This window comes from Oncorhynchus nerka, linkage group LG21 (assembly GCF_034236695.1).
Source record: "Oncorhynchus nerka isolate Pitt River linkage group LG21, Oner_Uvic_2.0, whole genome shotgun sequence".
NCBI classification, from domain to species: domain Eukaryota; kingdom Metazoa; phylum Chordata; class Actinopteri; order Salmoniformes; family Salmonidae; genus Oncorhynchus; species Oncorhynchus nerka.
In genome coordinates, this window is record NC_088416.1 from 29,822,547 (window position 1) to 29,845,889 (window position 23,343).

The following is a 23,343-nucleotide window of genomic DNA, read 5'->3' on the forward strand; positions in this document are numbered from 1 at the left end:
AATACGTTTCAAATCCGATTTATTAACTGATGTTAACCAGAGAAGAAGATAAAAGAAACAAACATGGCGTCCAGTGCGGCGACCCGGACAGTCGCTGGTGCTGCTAAAGTTGTCAAACCGATTTTCAGCAGGGATCTGGATGAAGCCAAGCGCCGAGTTCGGGAACTGTATCGTGCCTGGTACAGAGAGGTTCCAAACACAGGTAAAACCAGCTCTCCCTTTGTATTAGATCCACACGAGCTAGATCCCAGCGTCAAGGTCGTGCAAATACAGCTAGCTAACGTTAACTAGCTGTAAGGCACTCTAACTACATATTTATTTAGTTCATTGGCTACATATCTTGTCGCTAACATACTTTCAATCTAGGGCCAGACTTAGCTAACGCGATGCAACCACACCGAACAAAAATATAAATTGTAACATGTAAAGTGTTGGTCCCATGTTTCATAAACAGAAATAAAAGATCCCAGAAATGTTCCACAAATTTGTTTACATCCCTGTTCGTGAGCATTTCTCCTTTGCCAAGATAATCCATCCACCCGACAGGTCAAGAAGGTGATTAAACAGCATAATCATTACACAGGTTCACCTTGTGCTGGGGACAGCAAAAGGCCACTCCTAAATGTGCAGTTTTGTCACGGTACACAATGCCAAAGATGTCTCAAATTTTGAGGGAGTGTACAATTGGCATGCTAACTACAGAGCTGTTGTCAGAGTTTGTTTGTTTCTCTACCATAAGCCGCCTCCAATATTCTTTAGGAGAATTTGGCTGTACGTTCAACTGGCCGCACAAATGCAGTCCACGTGTAACCATACCAGCCCAGCACCTCCACATCCGGCTTCTTCAACTGCAGGATCTGAGACTAGCCACCTGGACAGCTGAGGAAACTGGGTTTGCACAACCAAAATTTGTGCCGAAATTCTACCAGAAACCGTCCCGGGGAAGCTCATCTGTGTGCTTGTCATCCTCACCAGGGTCTTGAGTTCGGTGTTGTAACTGACTTCAGTGGGTAGATGCTTACCATTGATGGCCACTGGCACGCTGGAGAAGTGTGCTCTTCACGGATGAATCCCAGTTTCAACTGTACTGGGCAGATGGCAGACAGCGTGTGTGTATGGTGTTGTGTGGGAGAGCAGTTTGCTGATGTCACCAATGTGAACAAGAGTGCATCTTGGTGTGGGCAGGCATAAGCTTCGGACACTGAACACAAATGCATTTTATCAATGGCAATTTGAATGGACCGTGATGAGATCCTGTGGCCCACTGTCGTGCCATTCATCCACTGCCATCAACTCATGTTTCCGCATGATAAGGAACTGTACAAAATTCCTGGACGCTGAATATGTCCCTTTTCTTCCATGGTCTACATGCTCACCAGACATATCACCCATTGAGCATGTTTGGGATGCGCTGGTGCACGACAGCGTGTTCCAGTTCTCACCAATATCCAGCAACTTCGCAAAGCCATTGAAGAGGAGTGGGACAACATTCCAAAAGCCACAATCAACAGCCTGCTCAACTCTGTGAAGATGGCATGCTGCATGAGGCAAATGGTAGTCACTCCAGATACTCACTGGTTTTCTGATCCACGTCCCAACTTAATTTTTTTATTTTAAAGGTGTCTGTGACCAACAGATGCATGTCTGTATTCCCAGTCATGTGAAATCCATAGATTACAGCCTAATTCATTTATAACAATTGACTGATTTCCTTTTTATATGATTTTTTAATTTTTTATTGTGGCATGTTGCAGTTTATACTTTTGTTCAGCGTACTAGCTAAAGCTACATAGATAGTCGATGAGCTAGCTAGCTAGTTTATCGTCATTAACCACCTTTTTTTAAATGAATGGACAGTACAATACACTTCCTACATTTGCAGATAGGCCACATGATTAGCAATTTGATATGTAGGGAGTGTGATAAGTAAATGTATTAATATGTGTATTTCTTTGAGCTTGTTGTGGGACGTTTATAGGACGACATCTTGTCTTATGTTTTGTCCCACAGTGACTACCTTCCAACTGGACATCACAGCTCGCCAGGGAACAGACAAAGTGAGGGAGATGTTTGACAGGAACAAACACGTCAATGACCCCCGTGTGATTGACATGCTTGTCATTAAGGTTAGTCTACTCTGCTCCCCAATCAGTCAATTTGCTCTCATGCAGTTAGCCTAGTTTGTTAGTGGCACGGTGGCTTAGTGTTATACTGCTAGACCGAGATAACTGGGCTTGTCATGCTCTACATCATTTTACATGTGACGCATCCAAATCGTTCAAAGAAAACAACTTTGACGGGAATATTTACTAAGCTCAATGGTCACGTATCAAGTGTAGTGAGTGATGTTTTCTTTGCATACTTTTGGTTACAATAGGGTAAGATGGAGCTGCAGGAGACCATCAATGTCTGGAAGCAGAAGACCCACATTATGCGCTATTTCCATGAGACGGAGGTACCACGCCCTGCAGACTTTCTGTCCAGATTTTATGTTGGACATGACAACTGAACTGCTCCCTGTACTTTCCACCCTGTTTTGTCCAGTGTAACAGAGGCTTCCCCTTATTGAACTGTAAATATACACATGATACCCAATCTTGTCAAGTCCTCATTGTATAAATGTTTTGATTTTGTGAAAACAGTCATGGGACAGTTACTTCCCACTTGAAGTCGGAAGGCTCTCCTTGTGCACTGCAAAGCTATTCCTCTGCATTGCCACAGTAGAGATGCTTTAATGTGATACAGAAGTGTTTGCGCAAACTAGCCCTTATGATCACTAAGTTCAGAAGATGGATGCTGAGACCAAGGAATATCAGTATGGTTGTCATGGACCCTGTGTTTACCCTGTACCCACTCCAATGCAATAAGCCAGTTATTAGTTGATAAGCCTCTGAATAGTTTGAATTGTCGTGAATGACATGCCACTGACGGACATTACAAAAAGGTTGACTTTATTAGATCAGTTCATCAAAAACAAATGTAACTGGTTGGAATAAAAAGCACCAAAGGTTCGACTTAACCTATATCAGAAACCAAATAAATAGGGACACCTATGCAGGCCTGTCACCTGATTAAGGCCTTCCCAAATAATTCAATATACCCAGAATGATTGAAAACAGAACAAATATTTCCAGAAATGTAGATATCACTGGCTAAATCAAAAGCAACTTCAACTGATCCAAGGGTTTCCTCTTGCACATCGATTTATTTTATTTAGTAAGACTTATCTGTACATGTAAACGTTATCACTAGGGAGCAATTAGTCCTATCACTTCTCTAAAACAGCTCTGTATCCAGGCAGGCACACATCACAATGGATGGGGAGAGAAGCACCAGAAAGGCTTTGTTGAGTTTCAGATCCTCAAGTCTTTTCAGCTGTCACAAGTCTTCCCATTGTCTGAGAGGCAACACATTACGCTCTGTTGAGGGAGAACACAGTAATAGGCCTCACCTTCCCTGAGGTCAAATGTCATCTTTATTGCTTATATGTTAAGAGATCCATTTTCTAAAGTTGATTTTATTGATCATTCTACATACATACCCAGGTCATATATGTTGGAGAATACAGACCATTCAATCATCATCGTCATCATCCTCAGGGACGAAGATGTCATGCTCTTCCAGCAGCGCAGCAAAGTTCTTGCTGATCAGAGTTCCCACGTACAGGAAGGGGATCACAACCACAGCAATCCGGAAAAGGCCAAATGAGGTCTGGATAATTGTCAACAATTCCATCACAAAAACATATGTTAGCCTGCAATGCTGTGTGATTTTATACACAATGACAAACAGTCTAAAATAAAAAATGAATGTCATAAATAATTTACATGATGGATGCTTTACACATTTAAACATGCATGTATTTATAACACTTCCAGTGAAATGGAGAGGTATAGGCTCACAGAGATCCTACCTGAGATTGAACATTCCTATATAAATTAATTAAGTTATAAGGTATAATTACACATCTTGCCTGGCCATTTTTTCATACACAAATACCTTCCAGGCACCTTCACAAAATCCCCCCTTCATTTCATAAATGACCTGCGCATATTTTCACAAGAGAGCGCTCACCTTCTTGGGTTTTGGCAAAATACCACCTGATGCTGAGTACACAACTGTTCGGTACTGAGATAGTGCCTCTCCGAAGCCATTAGCATAAAACCCAGAAAATGTTGGTACACTGTTTTTCAACACCGAGAGTCCGGCCTGACGAACCAAGAACGACGCCATCTTCCACGCCTTTGACGCTCGTAGCAATGCGGAGATCATTTTTGGATGCACCCAAGCACCGCCCCTGAGCCTGCGCCCTCCTTTTACTCGAATATTTCTCATGATTAATTAACAAACAGTGTTTTTATGATAATTTATTGCGAACGGAGCTGAATCCGTAGTACAGTTGTAATACAAAACACTACATTTGTAGCAGCAAGAATTGCAGCAGTACATTTATTTATTCATGTGATCTGTAAATGTTTTCTAGTATTTCAGCAATATTAATATTTACAAGTACCAATGGCAATAAGATGCACAGTTACCACACATGGCACTCGGTAATAATGTATCATCACTACAATAGTTATTGATTAAAGAAATGTAAACCTTTCAGTAAGTAGCTTATCAATGAATACTGTAGGGGAGAGTGGGGTATATTGAGCCATAAGGTTAGATTATCCACCCCTTGTTTCTAAGAAACCATACAACAACATTAATCATGTGACCAAGTAGCAGAGGCACACCAGGTCTTATCTGATGTCAGTCTGAGCTTGCAAAACATATCAAGAATCTCGCAGACCAGTTTCGTGGGCTTAGTACACAATTATTGATATATTTTTTGCATTTATGGGCTATGTAGCCTCATGCAGAGAACTTGCCTATGAATTGGCACATCGAAACGACATCCCTGTCCCTGACAACTGGTCATGAAATGGAAGTGTTAATGATATTGAATAGACTGATCTATATCTGATTGTAGACATACATTTCAGATACACAAAATACCACACCCCCATTCCATGAATGAAACTTTGACCTACCAGCACCAGCACCCACTAACCCCAAGGCAGCTCAACCTACCCTGTCCCTATGCATACCCAGGGTAAATTGTGCCAAGAAGCCATTTTATTCTTTATGAGCTGTTTTCAAAACTTAAATGTTTACATGAATTCTGATTATTTTCAGGGATACACAACATCCTGAAATATATGTAGATATCAATGTTGGAACGAATACAGTATTTCTCTTGATGTAGTGATGCTGAATGTAAAACAATGGCTCAACATACCCCACAGCCAAAATATGTACAGGCCCCCTTTACATAACTGGGTAATTCTGCTTGAACACAGACCTCAATTACCTAATTCAAAAAAGTGCATATGAGAGGGGAATGAATGTATTTGGAGGAATGAACTGGGTAATTGCCTCTCATTCTGTAGATTAAAAATATACTAAACGAGTGAGGTGCCAATGGACACCATACACCTACACCCCTACCTTTCAAATCACTGTAGTTGATCTCCAGAAGTTTCTTCTATGTACTTACTTACATATTTTGATTTCCATTCACCCCAAACAAGGTAAATAGTCAATGATATATTAAATTCAATATTAAATAAAAAGGACTGGTCATAAATAAATAAGTCAACTCATAATATATACACATATAATACAAATACAGCAAAATAAATATTTGTCAGAAAGTGAGATGAGTAATAATAGAAATTAAAATCGTACTTTGGACAAAAGTGGAAATGTAAACAGCTTGAGATAAATCTCCTTCACTTGGTGTTTCCACAGGTTTGATCCCGCCAGTGGTTTCCCTCAGATCATGTAGAACCAGCAAATGATAACTCCTGTCTACACAGGAAAACAAAACGGTGTGTTCCGTCATCCGAAACTAACTACACAGACACCACAAACATCATGTCATATAAAGCATATTCTGGACATACTTACTGTTCCCTCAACTTTTTACCTAATGGTTTTTGAAGGTGAGACGCCTGAAGAACTTGTTTATCTCAAATACTCCAGGTCTGACTGGTACCCCTGCGGTGCTGCTCTCTCCCAGCCTCACAATCTGTCCAGCAGTGATTGCTGCCCTGAGGCTCGTGCTCTTCACCACCCGAGACCCAGGCCCCAGGCCAGAGGTAGGCCGGGAGGACACAGTAATGTAGGAGGCATCCTTCTGCGGCTCTTGGTAACTTACTAAGACAGAGAAAAGGGGAGAAACAGTTGATCAGCAGTGCTATTAACAGCCATAATCATATGCACAATTATAAAATAATAAATACAGCACAGCACGTATCACCTGCAGCAGTAAGAATGGTGTCTGTGGTGCTGGCGAGCTCCAGGAGGATTGTGGGATATGCAGGATGTAACATGTAGAGCTTTCGGATGACTGGCATGGCTTGAACCGCCCCTGGTGCCACCTGTTAACAGAGCAAGACTTCAAATAGATTTCAACTACTGATCTCCATAGTACGATAGGTAAAGGATTACATATTTGTGCCTATCGGGTTGGGGTTAATTCCACAAATTACAGGAGAGACACCAAAAGGGACTTTCTATCTTCCAACTGCCAACCTGAACATTGGCTATTGTTAACATTCTGGCAGCAGGGTTTTGGTTAATTCCACTAATTCAATTCTAATTCAATTCTCTTTCCTGTAAATTCAATTTAATTTAATAAAAATGAAATGTTAGTCAATTATCCAAAGCGTCTGCTAAATGACTACAGTCAGTCTTTGAATTCATAAATAAGTAAATTCCTCTCAATTCCAATGCTAGGTAAATTCCAAGAATTGAATTCCCAATTTAATATTATCCCCAACAATTCCACAAATTAAATTTAGAAATTAAATTCCCTCAGGCTTTCAGGCTCATCACATCCATGTTCACACAGCCTAGTTATACTGGAAATATAGAAATACAAGTTTAAATTATTTAAAACAAATCCTGCAGTACATTTTTCAATAATAACTGCATTAATTCCATTAACTGGAAAATGTACAAATATTAAATTCCCAAAATGTTTTACAATTCCAATTCAAACAGTTCAAACATTCTAATTCCAATTCAAACCGTCTAATTCCAATTCAAACAGTTCAAACAGTCTAATTCCAATTCAAACAGTCTAATTCCAATTCAAACAAAACAGTCTAATTCCAATTCAAACAGTTCAAACAGTCTAATTCCAATTCAAACAGTTCAAACAGTCTAATTCCAATTCAAACAGTTCAAACAGTCTAATTCCATAACTTGATGATTGTTGAAATTAGAATTGAATTCAACATAAATTATCCACTTCATGAGTGAATTCAAATATTTAATTGGAATTTCAAATGAAATTGGAATTGACCCCAGCCCTTGTGCCTATACCTATGAAGGATGAACCAACATAACACGTTCTCCAATAGAAAAATGTATTCCTTCTCCTTATAAGTATTTAACAAGGGACTTACAGTTGTCTTGGTGAGGTTCTTTGGTGGTCTGACAGGGTCACCGGCCCAGAAAAGGAAAGCTGATTGACCAGATGTCATGATTGAGGTACCTTCCAGGTCAAGGCGTGGACAAATAAACTCTGTCTCCCACAGACTAAGCCCACTGGCTCCATCAACCACCTGAACCTGAGATTACAGAGAGATGGATGGTCATCTTTGTAAATATGTACAACTGTCTGAGAAGTATAATAGCTATAGGTGTAAGTGTTTGTAGAAGAGATTATACTTTTCTCATTCTAGGGGCGCCAGACTTCTGTATGAGGAGATCTGGGATTCCATCATCGTTGAATTGGCCTGGTGCTGGACGACTGAGACAATGATAAATGATTCAGGTTATTTTAGTTCTATAACTTTATAGGGCAGGGGTTTTCAAACCTCTCCTTCGGGGATCCCCAGTCGTTCCATATATTTGAACTAATCTAGAGCTAGCACACCCCATTCAACTTGTCAGCTAATTACAAAGCCCTTGAGTAGTTGAGCTAGTTCAGGTTTGAAAACCACTGTTATAGGGTATTACTTTATAGTTTTATATATTGATTTCTGTATTTTTGGGGAAAGTGTTGCAAGAAAGGCACTGCACTTGTGCACGTGACAATACAACTTGAAGCTATCCCTTTTAATGCTTAGTCATATACACCCTAATGATAAACTTCTCCATATATCATGGTGACCATATTTCCTACCTGTGTATGGCTGAGGAGGTAAGAGTCCACTCGGTGTGTGCGTCCTTCTCTCTCAGCACAGAGAGCTTGCTGGAGAGCTTGCCACACACCAGCACCCAGTCACTGCGGCTGGAGTTGAGGTTGGAGATGGAGTCCAGGCTGTTGTGGTTGTTACACAAGCCAGCCACTAGGGGGACCAAGAACTCCACTTGCTCAGTTCCACTGGACAGAGAAAGTCAAACAGTCGTTCAAACACGCACTCTATTGTAATTGTGTAACCGAGCACTTTTTTAGCCTTACCTGGAGATGTGTATGAGGGAGGAGTTGGTTTTCCTAAGCTTCTCCCAGCCGGGGTCCTTCAGTCTCAGACCAGGGGATATGGGTGTTTTTCCAGTAGCCCGAGTGTAAATATCTCCCAGGGATACAGCCTCTACAGTGCCTGAGTTAGTATAGCAGATACATTATCAGACATTTAGTCATTTCAGATGAGAAACAGATTGTTCAAAGTCACTGTGCTTGATATAAAGTGTATCCCTTACCTAGTCCAAATAAAATGTAATATGCCCCCAGCTGTGTCTCATGAAACAGGGGACCAATCAGCTTTCCAGAGACATTAAAGGTTGTGAGGTTAAAGGTCACGGGATGTCCAAGCAGAGCTCCAGTCAGCCCAGACAGCAGGAGCAGTGAGAGGTCAGATACCTGAAAATAAGTTTGAGACAGTTTGGTGGGAGTATTCTAGACTGACTGGAAAATGAGTGTTGTTAACACAGTGACTCTGAAGATTTGGGATTATGGTTTATATTGTAATAATAATATTATGATTTATATAGTAACAATTGTCTTATTACAGCAATAAATATGTATAGGTGCCAAGCCCGAGATTGTCATACCTGGTCAGCAGGTAAAGTGGCAATCAGCAAGTCAGGAACAGAGTCACCTTGGAGATCTGGCAGAGAAACTGCCTGGGACTGGATCTCCCCTGGGGCTACTGACCACAGCTTCTTCCCTGAGGAGGAAAATACAATAGGTTACTCCTTAATGAACATTAAACTATTAACTTCAACACATTATTAATACATCTACACAACTTCTAAAATGTTCATGCTTGTAGCTGTGAAACTGAACCATTAAAAGCCATGCATTTCTGTGGTTGTTGTCTGACCTGTGGTGCCGTTGACAGCAGTGAGGTGTGCAGACTCAATGAGCAGACACACGGGGCCGCTAGCTCTGTCTCTCTGGGCAGATAGGGGAATGGCGCTGTTGGGGAGTGCTCTGAGGGCAGCGCCCCCTGCTGGCAGTGGTGATGGGTGTGCTTCGTACTGCAGCCCACACTGGATGGACTCCACAGGATCCCTGAGGACCCTCCTCCAAAGCACCTCACCACTGAATGCAGATAGGGCCACCACACTGTACTCTGGGAGAGACAGAGAGGGAGAAAGAGAAGGGGTTAAAGGTGGGTGGGGTTTATTACGTGTGGCAAATTGTATGTTCTCAGCAGTTTACTGGGGCTAGCAGGATTAGATATGGAGATTAATATTACATAATCACTGGTAGATTTTTATGGTGTACAGTGAGGAGATGGGCTTGAGAGAGAATAACGCCTAAAAATTAGGGTTGAAAATATCCTCTTCGTTACTACAACAATGTCCCTTTGCTGTTTCCATAGATACCTTTGTTGTTCCCCACAGAACGGGAGAGATGGGTATTGTTGCTCTTTTGAGTGACTCCTATTAGCACATCCTCAACTGAGTCATTGTCAACATCCCACAGTGCAAGAGGAGGTGGGGTAACACCTGAAGAAGAGGAAAAACACTGTTACAGACAGGAACGGTTTGTAACTACTATTTACTAAACTAGACCTGCGGTTGCTTTGCTAATATGCTATTATAATAATCACGGTAATGTGTAATCATAGTAATCCAGACTGTGTAATATCCACCCCCTGACAAAGACAGTCAGCTAAATCTGAGTTTTGTGTTCTCAACTGCTTTCTCATACAGTTGACTTTATTGTAATGTTGACTGTGTGCTTATCTTAATCTAAAGCACTAGTGTACTCAGAGTCTGACCAGTCGGACCTGACCTGTAGTTTTCTCTTTCTCTGCTGTGAGAGAGAGGTGTATTGGTATCAGCAACCAGCAACATACGGGTAAACTGTAGTCTGTTTCATGTGTATTGTTTATACATTAGACTCCTCACTCACCTCCCACATGATCACCCAGCTCTTTCTCCCACTGTGGCCGTTTGTCCAGTTCCCCATGCTGACAAGGCACCAGAAAGGCACACAGCAGCACCACCAGCATGGCACAGACCAGAGGCACCAGGAAAAACGCTGCCCGGATGGCTCCCCTCACCTTAGCCCTTTTCCCGTCCGGGTCAGCACTGGCACCCAATCCAGGGCCACCAGAGGCCCCAAGCCCCCCTCCATCATCTACTCCCTCATCCCTGTTTGTCTCCCTCTGGCTCCAGTACTGCATGCCCTTCTCCTCTCTCTCCTGCCTCTTTTTTCCAGGGAGCCGTTCTCTCCACTCATCGTCAGCCTCCTCTTCCTCCTCTGCCTCCTCTTCATCCCCTACGAGCCTCCCTGTTCTGCTCCCTCTCAGCTCTGAGGTACCTGTACCCATGCAGTTGCCCCTCCCCAGGCCATTGCGGGGATAGTTGAGGACCAGGTCGTCCTCCTCGCTCTCGTCCTCACTGTCGGCCTGAGTGAGGGGGTCATACTCTCCAAGCTCCGAGCCCTTCTTCCCTGTAAGGGACATACACACAAAGACACACACGGTTAACCTTTTACTGCAGTGGGCTAAATCAGGGTCACACAGAGTGTTTCTTGGTAGTCTTAAACAAATCTACTTTGAAACAAAAGTATCCACCTGACTCACATGATTATGGGCTTAAAAATAAATGTCAGATATAGAGTTGAAATGTATTACATTTCGAGTTTGCATCCCCATATTACACTTAATATATATCACAGAAGACTGAAATATAACAAAAACTTATGACATAGAAACACCAGATAATGTTTATTAATTATGACATTCTGAAAAATATTAATAACATTCCACCCTTGAGGCCACTAGCGCTCGATTTGGTCATTTGACTGCAGGTCAGAGGTCTACGGATCTGTTCAGGAAACAAGGCCAAGGTGAAAACTAGAATGATCTGATAGAGCATGGTGGTGCCTGATAGAACGACAAGCATCCCAAAAGGACAGGGAAGTTACTCAAACATTGTTTATTTTAACACCAAATGAATTATGTTCTACCCTGGTCCCAGATCTGTTTGTACTCTTGCCGACTCTATTGTTCATTGTTTGGCATGACCATGATTGCCAAGTTAAATGAATGACCCCCATTACATGGCCTTATTTGTAGTTATTTGTTGAACACGAGATTTAAGCAAGTAGCTAAATCCGTTATAGCATTATTATGACAGTGAGCACTGAGCAATCAAGCGACTTCGATGAGGCACCTTACTGTACTGTACAGTAGCTAGCTACTGCGCCACATAGGATTGTGAATGATGCAATGTTTTTCTATTAAAGCTTGAAAAGAAACGAAATATCAAACATTGAAAATAAGTATCGTATTTCATCTCTCAATTCTGGACTGTCATTAAACAAATAAAAACATTATTTTGTGTTATTGCAATCAACATTACTGTAACGTTAGCCACAGCTGGCTGTTCTAGCTAGCTCACATGAGCTAACAGAATGACACCAAAACAACATTGAAACACGACTGGTACAAAGACTACACAACATCCTTTTCACCCAATCAACCCTTATATCTATTTCCCAAATAATTGCAACGCGTCTCTTACCAGGCAATTTGAGAGCACGGGACAAAGCTGCAGCCATTGCAAATTGTAACGGCGCTGTGCTACAGAATTGATCCTCTCATCCGACGGAGGCGCTGAAGAACTGCTATGTGTGTGTGGACGTTTCGGGACTGTAAGCGAGTGCATTCTGGGAGACGTGTTTTCTTACCAAACATAGTCGCAGAGAGGAAGAGGCTAAGTCAGCAGATGCTATTTAAGCAGTGGGGTGTATTCATGAATGCCAAGGGAAGCCAGAAAATCCCCCAAAATTTTACCAATACATACAATACAATTTTACAAATACAAATGTATTTTTCGTCTCTGCGTTTTCAGAATGTTCTTCAATGCGCAAGAGGTTGAATGTATCTCACCAGAGAAAGTATCCAAGAGAGCAAAACAGCGCCCCTCTTTCTCTGTATGCGTAGGCCATCTATCTCATGCGGTCTGGTCATAAAGGGTATGACATTTCTGTCGCCCGTAGTATTGAATGCAAGGAGGTATGCAAGGGAAGCCAGCGAGCGAGCATTTGGTCCCCCTTCATATAAAAAAAAGATAAATAAAATAGCCAATCAGCGCTGAGATAAACTCCAAAAAAGTGTCAAGGGAAGCCAGTTTGTATTTGGTTTTACCCCTGTCACAGAGAAATATGTCATTGATCATAGCAACTTGAATTGTTGCATCTCATTGTGTTGTACTCCAGTGTCTAGCTTGCTAAAATTGTCCCTTTCCTAAATTACCCATGGATGGGGATAGGGATTTGGACTTGTGGTTTTACTTAATTCTCCGTACTCGCCAATGACGGCGATTCTGATCCAATCATAAAATACATTGTGCCCCTGGACTGAGGGGATGGAAGGTCAATATGTAGGTTGTAACTAGATATAGAAGGCTAATGTTAACTAGCTAACATTGCCCATGAAAGGAAGTTAGGCTAGCGAGCAAGCATTTTAGCCAGGTAGCTTAGGGCAACAAAAAATACAAGTGTCAACAGGGAAGAGAGCAGGATGACATTGGCGTTTCTCTACAAGTAGGGTGCGTCAACATGTTTTTTCTACTTGCATGAACGCACATACAGACACAAATCAGAACCATTGACAGCCACATCCTATTTATCTTACATTGGACTAAATTGTTTTTGGTATATTTTAGTTGTCCCTGTATTAGACTAAGAATGGGAGATTTGATGGTGTTGAAATGTCGAAGATGAAATGGTGCTGAAATAGTGGAGGCAGCTCCTGTTTTCATTGCGGCTTGCAGTAACTCTCAATGTTTCTAAATCAATAGTTGTTTAGTAGTCCGTAAAATGTCGGAAACATCAACTTTCTTCACCATGCTGTAGGTCATGAAATGGTTTGTTACTGTAAAGGATTCTAGGAGTAGTGGGTGGAGGAGTCAGGCGCAGAGAGCAGGGTAGTTCAAAACGTGGATCTTTATTCCAAGAACAGAGTAACGGTCAAGCCACACATAAGGGCGCATAAATACACAGTCCAACAAACAGGACGAAACTGTCCGGAAAAACAGAATCCACAATAATCCACACACCATGAACAGAAAAACAAGCCCGCACAAAAGCCGGTGGGCCTACCGGGTTTAAATAGCCCAAAACCCAAACAAGAAACAGGTGAAACGAATCAGACAAAACTAACTGAAACAGAAAAGGGGATCGGTGGCAGCTAGTAGGCCGGCGACGATGACCGCCGAGCGCCACCCAAACAGGAAGAGGCACCATCTTCGGCGGGATTTGTGACAGTTACATGCAATATGCTTTGTGGACTTTACCAGACAGAGATTAATCTCCGGTTTTGTGATGAAACAAAGGTGTGGTTGAATTTATTCTGCCACTGTGTCTTCTTATTATCTCTGCCTTAGGTATATATCCCGGCGCAAGGCATATGAACTAAGAACAAACTATAGAACAAACAAGCAATTATCACAGCTCATACACTATATATACAAAAGTATGTGGACACCACTTCAAATGAGTGGATTCGGCTATTTCAGCCACACCTGTTGCTGACAGGTGTATAAAATCAAGCACACTGACATGCAATCTCCATAAACAAACATTGGCAGTGGTGGCCTTACTGAAGAGCTCAGTGACTTTCAAACTGGCACCGTCATGGGATGCCACCTTTCCAACAAGTCAGTTTGTGAAATTTCTGCCCTGCCAGAGCTGCCCGGTCAACTGTAAGTGCTGTTATTGTGAAGTGGAAATGTCTAGGAGCAACAGCGGCTCACTTCAGCTGCGAAGCTGCGAAGTGGTAGGTCACACAAGCTCACAGAACGGGATCGCAGAGTGCTGAAGCGCATAGCGTGTAAAAATCAGCTTTCCTTGATTGCAACACTCTCTACCAAGTTCCAAACTGCCTCTGGAAGCAATATCAGCACAAGAACTGTTCTCTGGGAGTTTCATGAAATGGGTTTCCATGGCTGAGCAACCGCACACAAGCCTAAGGGCCAAGCGTCGGCTGGAGGGGTGTAAAGCTCGCCGCCGTTGGACACTGGAGCAGTGGAAAAGCATTCTCTGAAGGGATGAATCACACTTCACCATCTGGCAGTCTGACGGACAAATCTGGATTTGGCGGATGCCAGGAGAACGCTACCTGCCCCAATGCATAGTGCCAACTGTAAAGTTTGGAGGAGGAGGAATAATGGTCTGGGTCTGTTTTTCATGGTTTGGACTAGGCCCCTTGGTTCCAGTGGAGGGAAATCTTAACGCTACAGCATACAATGACATTCTAGATGATTCTGTGCTTCCAACTTTGTGGCAACAGTTTTGTGATGGTCCTTTCCTGTTTCAGCATGACCATGCCCCTGTGCACAAAGCGAGGTCCATACAGATGGTTTGTTGAGATTGGTGTGGAAGAACTTGACTGGCCTGCACAGAGCCCTGACCTGAATACCTGAACACCTTTGGGATGAATTGGAACATTGACTAAGAGCCAGGCCTAATGCTCTGATGGCTGAATGGAAGCAAGTCCCTGCAGCAATGTTCTAACATCGAGTGGAAAGCCTTCTCTGAACAGTGGGGGCTGTTATTTATTTATTTAACCTTTATTTAACTAGGCAAGTCAGTTAAGAACTAATTCTTATTTATGATACAGCCTGGAATCGAACCAGGGTGTCTGTAGTGACACCTCAAGCACTGAGATGCAGTGCCTTAGACCGCTGCGCCACTATTAGCAAAGGGGGGACCAACTCCATATTAATGCCCATGATTTTGGAATGATATGTTCGACGAGCAGGTGTCCACATACTTTTTGTCATTGGTGTATGTTGTCGTTTTTTCTGGCTTGGCTTTCCCAGTGATTTTACCCACGCACCGCTACTGCTCTTTAGTGGTTATTACTACCAGAGATGGTTAGAATCTATACCGCCTCTGGTTATTACCCCTCCACGAAATGACTGAGAAACATAATTAACACTTTTTTACTGACTTTTATGGTGAATTAATGGAACCTTGTTTCATTACGGACTGGAAAGGAGGCTACAAAATACATTTTTTTTGTGGTTGAAATTATATTTCACCACATGAGAGACCTTTCACATTGATTCATCTGATTTTTCCTGTGTCCCGCTCTGCATGGGAAGGTGTTTTACCACTTGGCTGTGGTAGGTCTGGTAGTGACAGTAGGATGGATGAGGGAGGCATGCATTGAGAAAATACAGATATGGGACACTAATACAAGGCATCATACTTAGTCATGCTCACACATGGTCAGGAAGGAAATTATATGTCAAATAATGATCAGTTAAAAATCATCTACTATATCATGCCCTTAACACCGACACCCACACACACAACCTGATTAATTTGGCTCTATATGCTTCTATAACTTTATAGTGACATTTTCTTTGCTTTATCTTGGCCAGGTCGCAATTGTAAAATAAAGGTGAAATAAATACTTGCCTACCTGGTTTCAGTGTTCCTACCTTTTTGTTTGGCCTATCATGTTTGTAAATATATATACAATACTGTCACCTTGTGGCACAAAGTTAAATGCACTCGGGTTTTGGTGGAAATTCCGGAAACAATTTATGGTCATTAACTAGGTTTCCATCGACAACAGATTTTCATGTGAATATTTAAAAATCCGTAAAAAGAAAATATGCGCATTTTCTCACCAGTGGTGTTTCCAAGAAACGGACTTGTTGCGGATAAAAATCTGGGCGTGATGACGTGTTTGAATATTTATTGGAAAGAAGCATCAACATCACCGTGCACTTTCACCACCCTGTGAAATTAATCATAAATTATTTAATCTGTAGCCTAATAAACTGCATGGTTTCCCGGGTCGTAGTGGGAGGAGCACCCACCATGTTGACTTTGTGTGACTCCCAAGTTTAGTTTGATATGATGGTTATTAGATCAATATTTGCGCATAAAGGCGTTTCCACCGCCATTTTACCCATAATTAATAATACCATGTAGAAAGGAACAAATTACCTGTCTGCAATTATACAATTGTACCGAAACTTCATGTTTCCATCACAGCTTTCGGATTTTTTTCATAGGGTATGACTTTACTCATAAAAACTGTGAATGGAAACGTAGTTATTATCTAGGTTTCCATCCAATTGGCAACAGATGTATATATTCCCTAATCAGCATAAGTGGGTATGTTTCCACCAAACTGACATGTTGAACATTAAAATCAGAGCGTGATGACGTGGTGCACACAACATTAACTTTTGATGTACCAAATATAAATCTAAAGTATAATGTGTTTTCATCGCATATTCAACTACAACTAATTTTGTCACAACAACTGTTTGTTAAATAGCTAATGTGCCTACTCTGTCTTCATTTTTTAAATATACAGTATGACATTACCCGCATAAAAACTGCTGATGGAACGTGGTTAGAGAAATAGAAGGCATAGATGTTCTTTATGTTGAAAAAGGTTTTGGAGAGGTGAAGTAAGTACTATTTTAATGTAATAGTACGTTACAATCATGGAAAATATAATTCCATTCTGGTTCTGTGTAACCTTGTGTCAGTAACCCGAAAGAGGTTTATATTTTACATGAGAGGTCGGGGCAGATCCATGTCCCGCAAGGCATCTCACAAAGTAGGTGAGTCACCTAAACAGGCGGACCTGTACCCGTTCAAAAATTGATCTCGCAAATCTAGGCGAGGACACGGGCGTCACCCCGCGTCGTTATTTTCCTTACTCATCAGTTTAAGGCATAACCAATCGATGGTCGAGGGCATTTACTTACCTCTGTATGCAGACTATTACACTCGTGGTATTTAACATTGGTGTTCACTTCAAAAAGTATAAACCTACAATTGCATTTTATTTTCTGAGCTCATTATGTGATACATAATTGTACGTTTTCATTCCTCAATTTAATCAGGTAAAAATATAGCTTTTCTAACGGGATTTTACTTATTTACACTGGTTTCAAGCTATTTGGAGCGCAAAGGTTGATGGGAAAGTTAAAACGTTTATTTTACCCCCGGCATTTTTTATTTTTTTTACTTCGTGAAGAGCAATCGATACCAGAGGTCTCTAAGGCCTATGCAATTTATTTACATTTGTTTATGTTTTATGTTAAAATTATCATGTTTTGTTAATTGATAATGACCAATGAATGGCATTGATGTGATCATTGACACTTCACATAACCTAATAGGCCTTTAAAACCGTATAAAATATGAATTTCTCTTAAAATAATACATTCTGGTATTTAGATATTGCTAAACAAATGTAAGAGTAAAATAGATCTGTATTGGTATTTCAAACAACATAGATATATTTAATTTGTATACGTAATTCTATTATGGTGTCAACAATGTAGTTTTTCAAGGAGCTATTATTTTATGAGTTCGCTTTTTTTGATCCAACTTGCCTTCCATAGTCTCTTCTCGTTTTTCTCTGTCCAGTTACGATCACTCATGCGTTTGAGTCAAAGAAGATGGAAGATATTTCTTTGGACGAAGTGATACGTCGACGCGGTTTCAACAACAAAGAAACAATTAAAAGGTATTAATTTAGCAATTTATGAGTTTGAATGCAATTTATGAACGTTATGCCTTGAGTTGTATCATTCAACGTAATGAAGAAATTCATTTTCCAGAAAGCCTCGGCTATTTCAGTTCCTCAGCGGTCCTCTTTCAAGGCCTGTACTCGCCGTTGGATTAGCTACAATCATGTAGCTAACGTTACTATCTATCGCTACACCTGATATCAATGAGCAAAATACGCGCAGCTAGCTATTTATCAGTGCTCCGTTTAACTTGTTAGCTAACTAGGTTAAAAAATGTTTTATCAACAATTGATGACGGTAAGTTAGCTATCGACCAAAAAAATGACCGAATAAGGTAAACAGTTCGCTGGAATGTACGTTCGGTAGTTAGCTATAAACTAACAATGGTTACAAACGCAGAAACGTTTAGCGTAACTAGTTAGTATACCTATAGATATGGTACAGAGCGCCAGGCAGTCTTGTAGATTCTCTACCTAGAGCCATATGTAGTCAACTAGTTGTAGCCTAGTCCTCCATTATCTAATATTCACATTTTGGAAAACACAAGGAGCGCATATCATAACATTTAACGTTACACTATTTGATTTTGTATATCGCTTTGAGTATACCTAGAGAGCCATACTGAATGTAGGACACAATCAAATACTATAGCTGGTGTTAAACGAGCTCCATGTGTGTTTTGCTAAATGTGGATATTAGATCATGGAGGATTTGGGCTACCACTAGTTGACACCAATGTCGACCTCTTCCTCTTGTCTTTCAGGCCTATGTTCGGCAGGGGTGCTGGAGGGGTCGGGAGGACCTTTGATGCCCGACAGAAAATTGGGATGACAGATGTCAGACAGAGACTTGGTGGAGGAGGAGGAACTGGTAACCAAAAACAAGACCTGGCCTGCAGGGCAAATAGCCTTTCAGTAGTATCAAATATTCAACAGAATGACTTTGTTGGAACTCAAACAATTATTTAATTCTGAACAGCTTTTAGAGCAATGCTCAGGGTAATGGGTAAAATAATACATGCCCCAGCCTTTGCCAGAGTTAAAGCAGGTATTTTGTGTGAGGCCCTGCCTATTGCCCTATTGAGAAGTAGAGGGATGTAATTCCATTTGACGGATTGATTTTGTGTCAAGTGGACATGAAAAATGCTTATTGAGACTTCAAGTGATCTGATCTGGATGTCTCTCTTACCTTAGCCCCATTTACAAAATAATATTTTGTTTCAAACTACACATTGTACTGTTGGACTACATTACGTTCTGTTATGCATTCTTGCAAGTCAGATCAGGCATTGGAATGGTTTCTTGCCTTCTGCTCACTCTTGTCCTGCTTTCGCTTCCTCCAGCTTTTCAAGTGAAGGATGCAAGAGAGAAACTTGGCCAGAAAGATGCCCGCTTCCGAATCCGTGGCGGAGGAGGAGCAGGTGGGGTCCAGGATGCCCGACAGATGATCAACTCACGGAAAGGAGGACAGAATACATTTAATGTTACCCCACAGAGTTTACAGCAGATACCAGCAGCACAGCTACAGACACATGTGCAGCAGATACAGATACACACTTCCAACGACATTGCCAGTGCAAATGCCAGGCAGTTTACCCCCAACCTACAAGGAATGAACATTAGAGCTGGGTTTACGCCACAGCTGGGGGGTGCACCTAAGAGGATGATGGATGCTCGTGATAGGCTGAGCCTCAAGAGGACCATTGGAGCTCCACCAAGCCAAGGAATGGCGGCACCCATGAAGATCACCAAAACCATCCAGGTAAGTGATCAGGCTGACAGTTGGCTCCAAAGTGATAGTAACCACAGGTCCAGGATCTGCTCTAATATTATCCATGCTTAGCTACTAGACAGAATTTACCCACTTGTCGCTCAAGATGTGCACGGATAAGAGAGAATGCAAATTATTGCATTGTTTATAGTGGTAAAGCATAGCTTCACTCCAAACATAGTTGCTAGCTGAAGTTAATTGGAAATTAGTTTAAAGTTCAACTAGACTTATTTGCTATTTAGTTATTTGTAGCATGCTTTTAGAGTCAAGTATATTAATTCACCTTCTTCTGAATAATGATATTATTTCACTTTTTTTTTAGCAGCAAAGGCCGGTAGGGATGTCAAGTGGGATCCGTATGAAAATGCCAAGCAGGGGTTCCCAGGTAAGGGACATTTTTTGAAAAGATAAGAATCAGAAGTTAGATGGCAGAATTGATCAAAATGGTCTTAGATAATAAAGTTTTCTTTAGCGTATATCAACTGAATTTGGTTGATTTCTGCTGGTCATGCGTCACAGCAATGCATATGTGAGTAACGTACCATCTCTCACTCAGTCTTTCTCAGGTGATGATGATATCCCTAGCAAACAGATGAAGACCACTACTGGCAACCATATGCTGCAGTCACGGGTGTGAAGACTATGCTATGTTTTCTTAACTTTTCTCTCTTTCTGTTGCTTTTTCCTAAATTATCTGTAATTCTTTATTATTCAATATAACTCAAATATCCCTTTAATACTGCCACACTGGCTGCATTGGTGTCTCACTCTCAACGTTCCATTCATTCACTGAAAAGTTTCAATGCTTCCTCTCTTTCTCCAACAGCCTGGCACCCTGGGCTGCCCTTTCACTATGTCAGCCCCCATCACTAAAGTAGTCAAAAACGATGCGTACACCGCTCCTCGTCCCCCAGTGCCTGTGGCACCCACAAGACCCAACCCTAGTGTAGGGGCCTCTCGCTCCTCTGCTCTCGCCTTACAGCCCATCTCCAGGACCCTCAGGCAGGCAGGGCCCACAGCGGAGCCCAACTCCCAGCCTCCTCCACCCCCACAGGTCAGTCTTCACATGTCCATTCACTCAGCTACTGGAGCACTGGATTACATAAGGTCATCTCTATAGGAATGTGTTGGTAGGGATGCTAGCAGATACCTATAGACTTCCAGTCATTGTGCTAATGCTAGTTATCATTGGCTTGCAAAACTACTTCTAACTTCATACTGGACAGAGACATACAAATGGTATCCACAAGTTTATCTGACTCTGGGGAAGTAGATAAATGGCCTCCTTGTCAAATCTCGAAGTATATATCTCTAACCCAGCGGTGGGCAATTCCAGTCCTCGGGGTCCTGATTGGTGTCACAGTTTTGCCCCAGCCCCAGCTAACACGCCTGACTCCAATAACCACCTAATCATGATCTTCAGTTTAGAATGCAGTTTGATTAACCAGCTGTGTTTGCTAGGGATGGAGAAAAAGTGTGACACCAATGCCCACCCCTGCTCTAACCAGCGGTTAAATTAGTTCTAAACAGTAAAATTATGTGACCAACAGAAGATGCTTTGCATGCGTAAAAGGAACTGACATTTTTTCATATGAAGGAAAGTGTCCAGGTTTCAAACAATTGAGTATTAAGTGTTCAACATATAACTGCCACCAGGAAAGTCACATTTTGGACTGCACTGGGCCTTTAACATCACTAGTTGGCAGCATTGCAAGCCTTGGGGTCCGTAATCAACCTACTTCTCTCTCGTTGACGATAGATTAACATAAAGCATAGCATTGGCTTATTGTGTTGGTGTGACTTGTATTTGACTGTAAAGTGTTTTGGTGCACCCCTTCAGCCTACCTTCAGTCCTCTGGAGGGGACTAAAATAACAGTGAATAATCTGCACCCCCGTGTCACTGAAGAGGACATAGTGGTAAGTGCCTCACAATGTTCAGTTCTCTGCTGTTTTAGATTCTCTCTAGCTGTGTGTGTAAATTGCAGACCTGCTTACGATGCAGCCATGACTAATTTAGCACATTCAACTGACCTTTTTCCTGTGTTCTTGTGACGGTACACAGGAGCTGTTCTGTGTGTGCGGTGCCTTGAAGCGAGCGAGGCTGGTGAAGGTGGGGATTGCTGAAGTGGTGTTTGTGAGGAAGGAGGACGCTGTGAGCGCCTATAGGAAATACAACAACCGCTGTCTGGATGGTAAGGGCCTTCAACAAGGGCAACATTTATTTTAAGGTTGATTGAGTTTTTGGGGAACCAGCCTCGGGTAATGATGCAGGTGATGATGAATAGTTATCTGAGAAGGCATTGGTTTTACTTTCTTAAATCTTTATTCATTCTCTTCCCAAGGCCAGCCCATGAAGTGCAATCTTCACATACAGGGGAATGTCATCACTTCAGACCAGCCCATTCTTTTGTAAGTCTCCCTCTGTCTGTCTCTGTTATATTCATATTTCTCACTGCCCCCTTGGTTGCGTTGCATGCAAATCAAAGTATTAAATTGTAGTCCACAATGTGCATGATTTCTTCCTTTCCAATTGCAATGCACGTTGTCTTTCAGCATCACATAAAATCCCCTATTTCTCTCTCACAGGAGGCTCAGTGACACTCCAGGCACTGGAAGGAAAGAGGGTCTGCCCCTCTCTTTGTCTCGCCCCGGGGGTCGTCCAGCCTCCTCTCAACCCACACCTGAGGTGGATCCCCAGACCATCCTCAAGGCCCTGTTCAAATCTACTGTCCAGACCCCCTCTACCACAGAGTCTCCCGGTTCACAGTGCACAGCCTTCCGCATTAAGATATAACTTTCTAGTACATCCACACACATACGTGTCACACAACACATAATACATCCACCCTCCTGTTTGACAGAGACATCTACTGAGATGATCAAATAGCATGATACTGTATTTGTATAAATTGTGACCGATCATTGGCAGGTTGTAACATCTCAAATTAACACTGGTGCCGTCGTCCAGATTTGTAGGAAAGAAAACCATTTGTAACCATGGCGAACTACATAGATGCATGTCTCATAACCGACCAATGTGAGGCAGTCTGATTTGTTCATTTATTGTTTTAATCAAATTTGGTGGGGGGATATCACATGGTTCGCTTTTACAACTGTTCAAATAGTTCACATTGAACACCCCTCTTGGAATCATGAGATGTTTTGTGCTGGTTGGAGTCTCTCTCCCCCAACCGATGGTCTCACTATGACCTGATGCACAAACCCATGGAGATAATTGTACTGTGAACTACAGGCAACAGTGGTTCTTGTACTGGACATAATATAAAGTTTGATTTCAGAATGACTTGTACACATGCTTGTATTCCGTTGTGGTATTTGGTTTGCCATTCTCCTTTTTGTGGCATTCAGGTTGTTCTATGCTTATTTGTGACTGTTATTTTACTCTATTGCTTTTTGCGCAGCTCAGAGAAGTTATGCTAATTTGCTCAATTTATGTTCAACTGTCTGTAAATTGCTTTTTACAGCTGCCTTTTATGTCAGTCATGAAGATATGGTAGTGAGGTCAGATCTATGTACAAGTTAATTACTGCCAATAAATATGTTGCTTTATAAAGATGTGTTCATATTGATGTGTGTGT

General features: G+C 41.8%; 3 protein-coding genes, 1 long non-coding RNA gene and 1 other non-coding gene across 9 annotated transcripts; 3 read left to right on the forward strand and 2 right to left on the reverse strand.

Moving 5' to 3' along the window:
• Positions 1 to 47: 47 nt before the first annotated feature.
• LOC115110483 (NADH dehydrogenase [ubiquinone] 1 alpha subcomplex subunit 6-like) lies at positions 48 to 2,595 on the forward strand. Its single transcript, XM_029636186.2, has 3 exons — positions 48 to 202; positions 2,011 to 2,126; positions 2,378 to 2,595. Exons 1-3 carry the CDS (start codon positions 64 to 66, stop codon positions 2,507 to 2,509), a joined length of 387 nt encoding a protein of 128 aa, XP_029492046.1. The 5' UTR covers positions 48 to 63; the 3' UTR covers positions 2,510 to 2,595.
• Positions 2,596 to 2,930: 335 nt separating this feature from the next.
• On the reverse strand, positions 2,931 to 12,091 carry fam234b (family with sequence similarity 234 member B). 4 transcript variants are annotated; one of them, XM_029636185.2, is made up of 15 exons: positions 11,983 to 12,091; positions 10,364 to 10,906; positions 9,832 to 9,954; positions 9,324 to 9,575; positions 9,052 to 9,167; positions 8,701 to 8,860; positions 8,462 to 8,600; positions 8,183 to 8,383; positions 7,726 to 7,807; positions 7,461 to 7,625; positions 6,308 to 6,428; positions 5,975 to 6,204; positions 4,075 to 5,856; positions 3,542 to 3,711; positions 2,931 to 3,419 (listed from the first exon to the last, which is right to left on the reverse strand). In XM_029636185.2, the coding sequence occupies exons 1-12, from the start codon at positions 12,017 to 12,019 to the stop codon at positions 5,975 to 5,977; spliced, it is 2,169 nt and encodes a 722-aa protein (XP_029492045.2). In that variant the 5' UTR covers positions 12,020 to 12,091; the 3' UTR covers positions 2,931 to 3,419; positions 3,542 to 3,711; positions 4,075 to 5,856. The 4 variants fall into 4 exon arrangements, with proteins under 4 accessions (XP_029492045.2, XP_029492044.2, XP_064862627.1 ...); XM_029636184.2 differs by having other exon boundaries at positions 5,956 to 6,204; positions 11,983 to 12,090; XM_065006555.1 differs by having other exon boundaries at positions 5,734 to 6,204; positions 11,983 to 12,090.
• On the forward strand, positions 9,902 to 11,794 carry LOC115110484 (uncharacterized). The gene is made up of 2 exons (XR_003860638.2): positions 9,902 to 9,991; positions 10,413 to 11,794. It is a non-coding gene; the product is annotated as an uncharacterized LOC115110484 (long non-coding RNA).
• Positions 12,092 to 17,016: 4,925 nt separating the features above from the next.
• On the reverse strand, positions 17,017 to 17,171 carry LOC115110945 (U12 minor spliceosomal RNA). The gene has a single exon (XR_003860705.1). It is a non-coding gene; the product is annotated as a U12 minor spliceosomal RNA (small nuclear RNA).
• Positions 17,172 to 17,861: 690 nt separating this feature from the next.
• Positions 17,862 to 23,318, forward strand: LOC115110481 (polymerase delta-interacting protein 3-like). 2 transcript variants are annotated; one of them, XM_029636183.2, is made up of 10 exons: positions 17,862 to 17,969; positions 18,737 to 18,843; positions 19,316 to 19,734; positions 20,066 to 20,128; positions 20,300 to 20,374; positions 20,570 to 20,797; positions 21,584 to 21,661; positions 21,807 to 21,936; positions 22,087 to 22,153; positions 22,331 to 23,318. In XM_029636183.2, exons 1-10 carry the CDS (start codon positions 17,902 to 17,904, stop codon positions 22,536 to 22,538), a joined length of 1,443 nt encoding a protein of 480 aa, XP_029492043.1. In that variant the 5' UTR covers positions 17,862 to 17,901; the 3' UTR covers positions 22,539 to 23,318. The 2 variants fall into 2 exon arrangements, with proteins under 2 accessions (XP_029492043.1, XP_064862628.1); XM_065006556.1 differs by having other exon boundaries at positions 20,069 to 20,128.
• Positions 23,319 to 23,343: the final 25 nt, after the last annotated feature.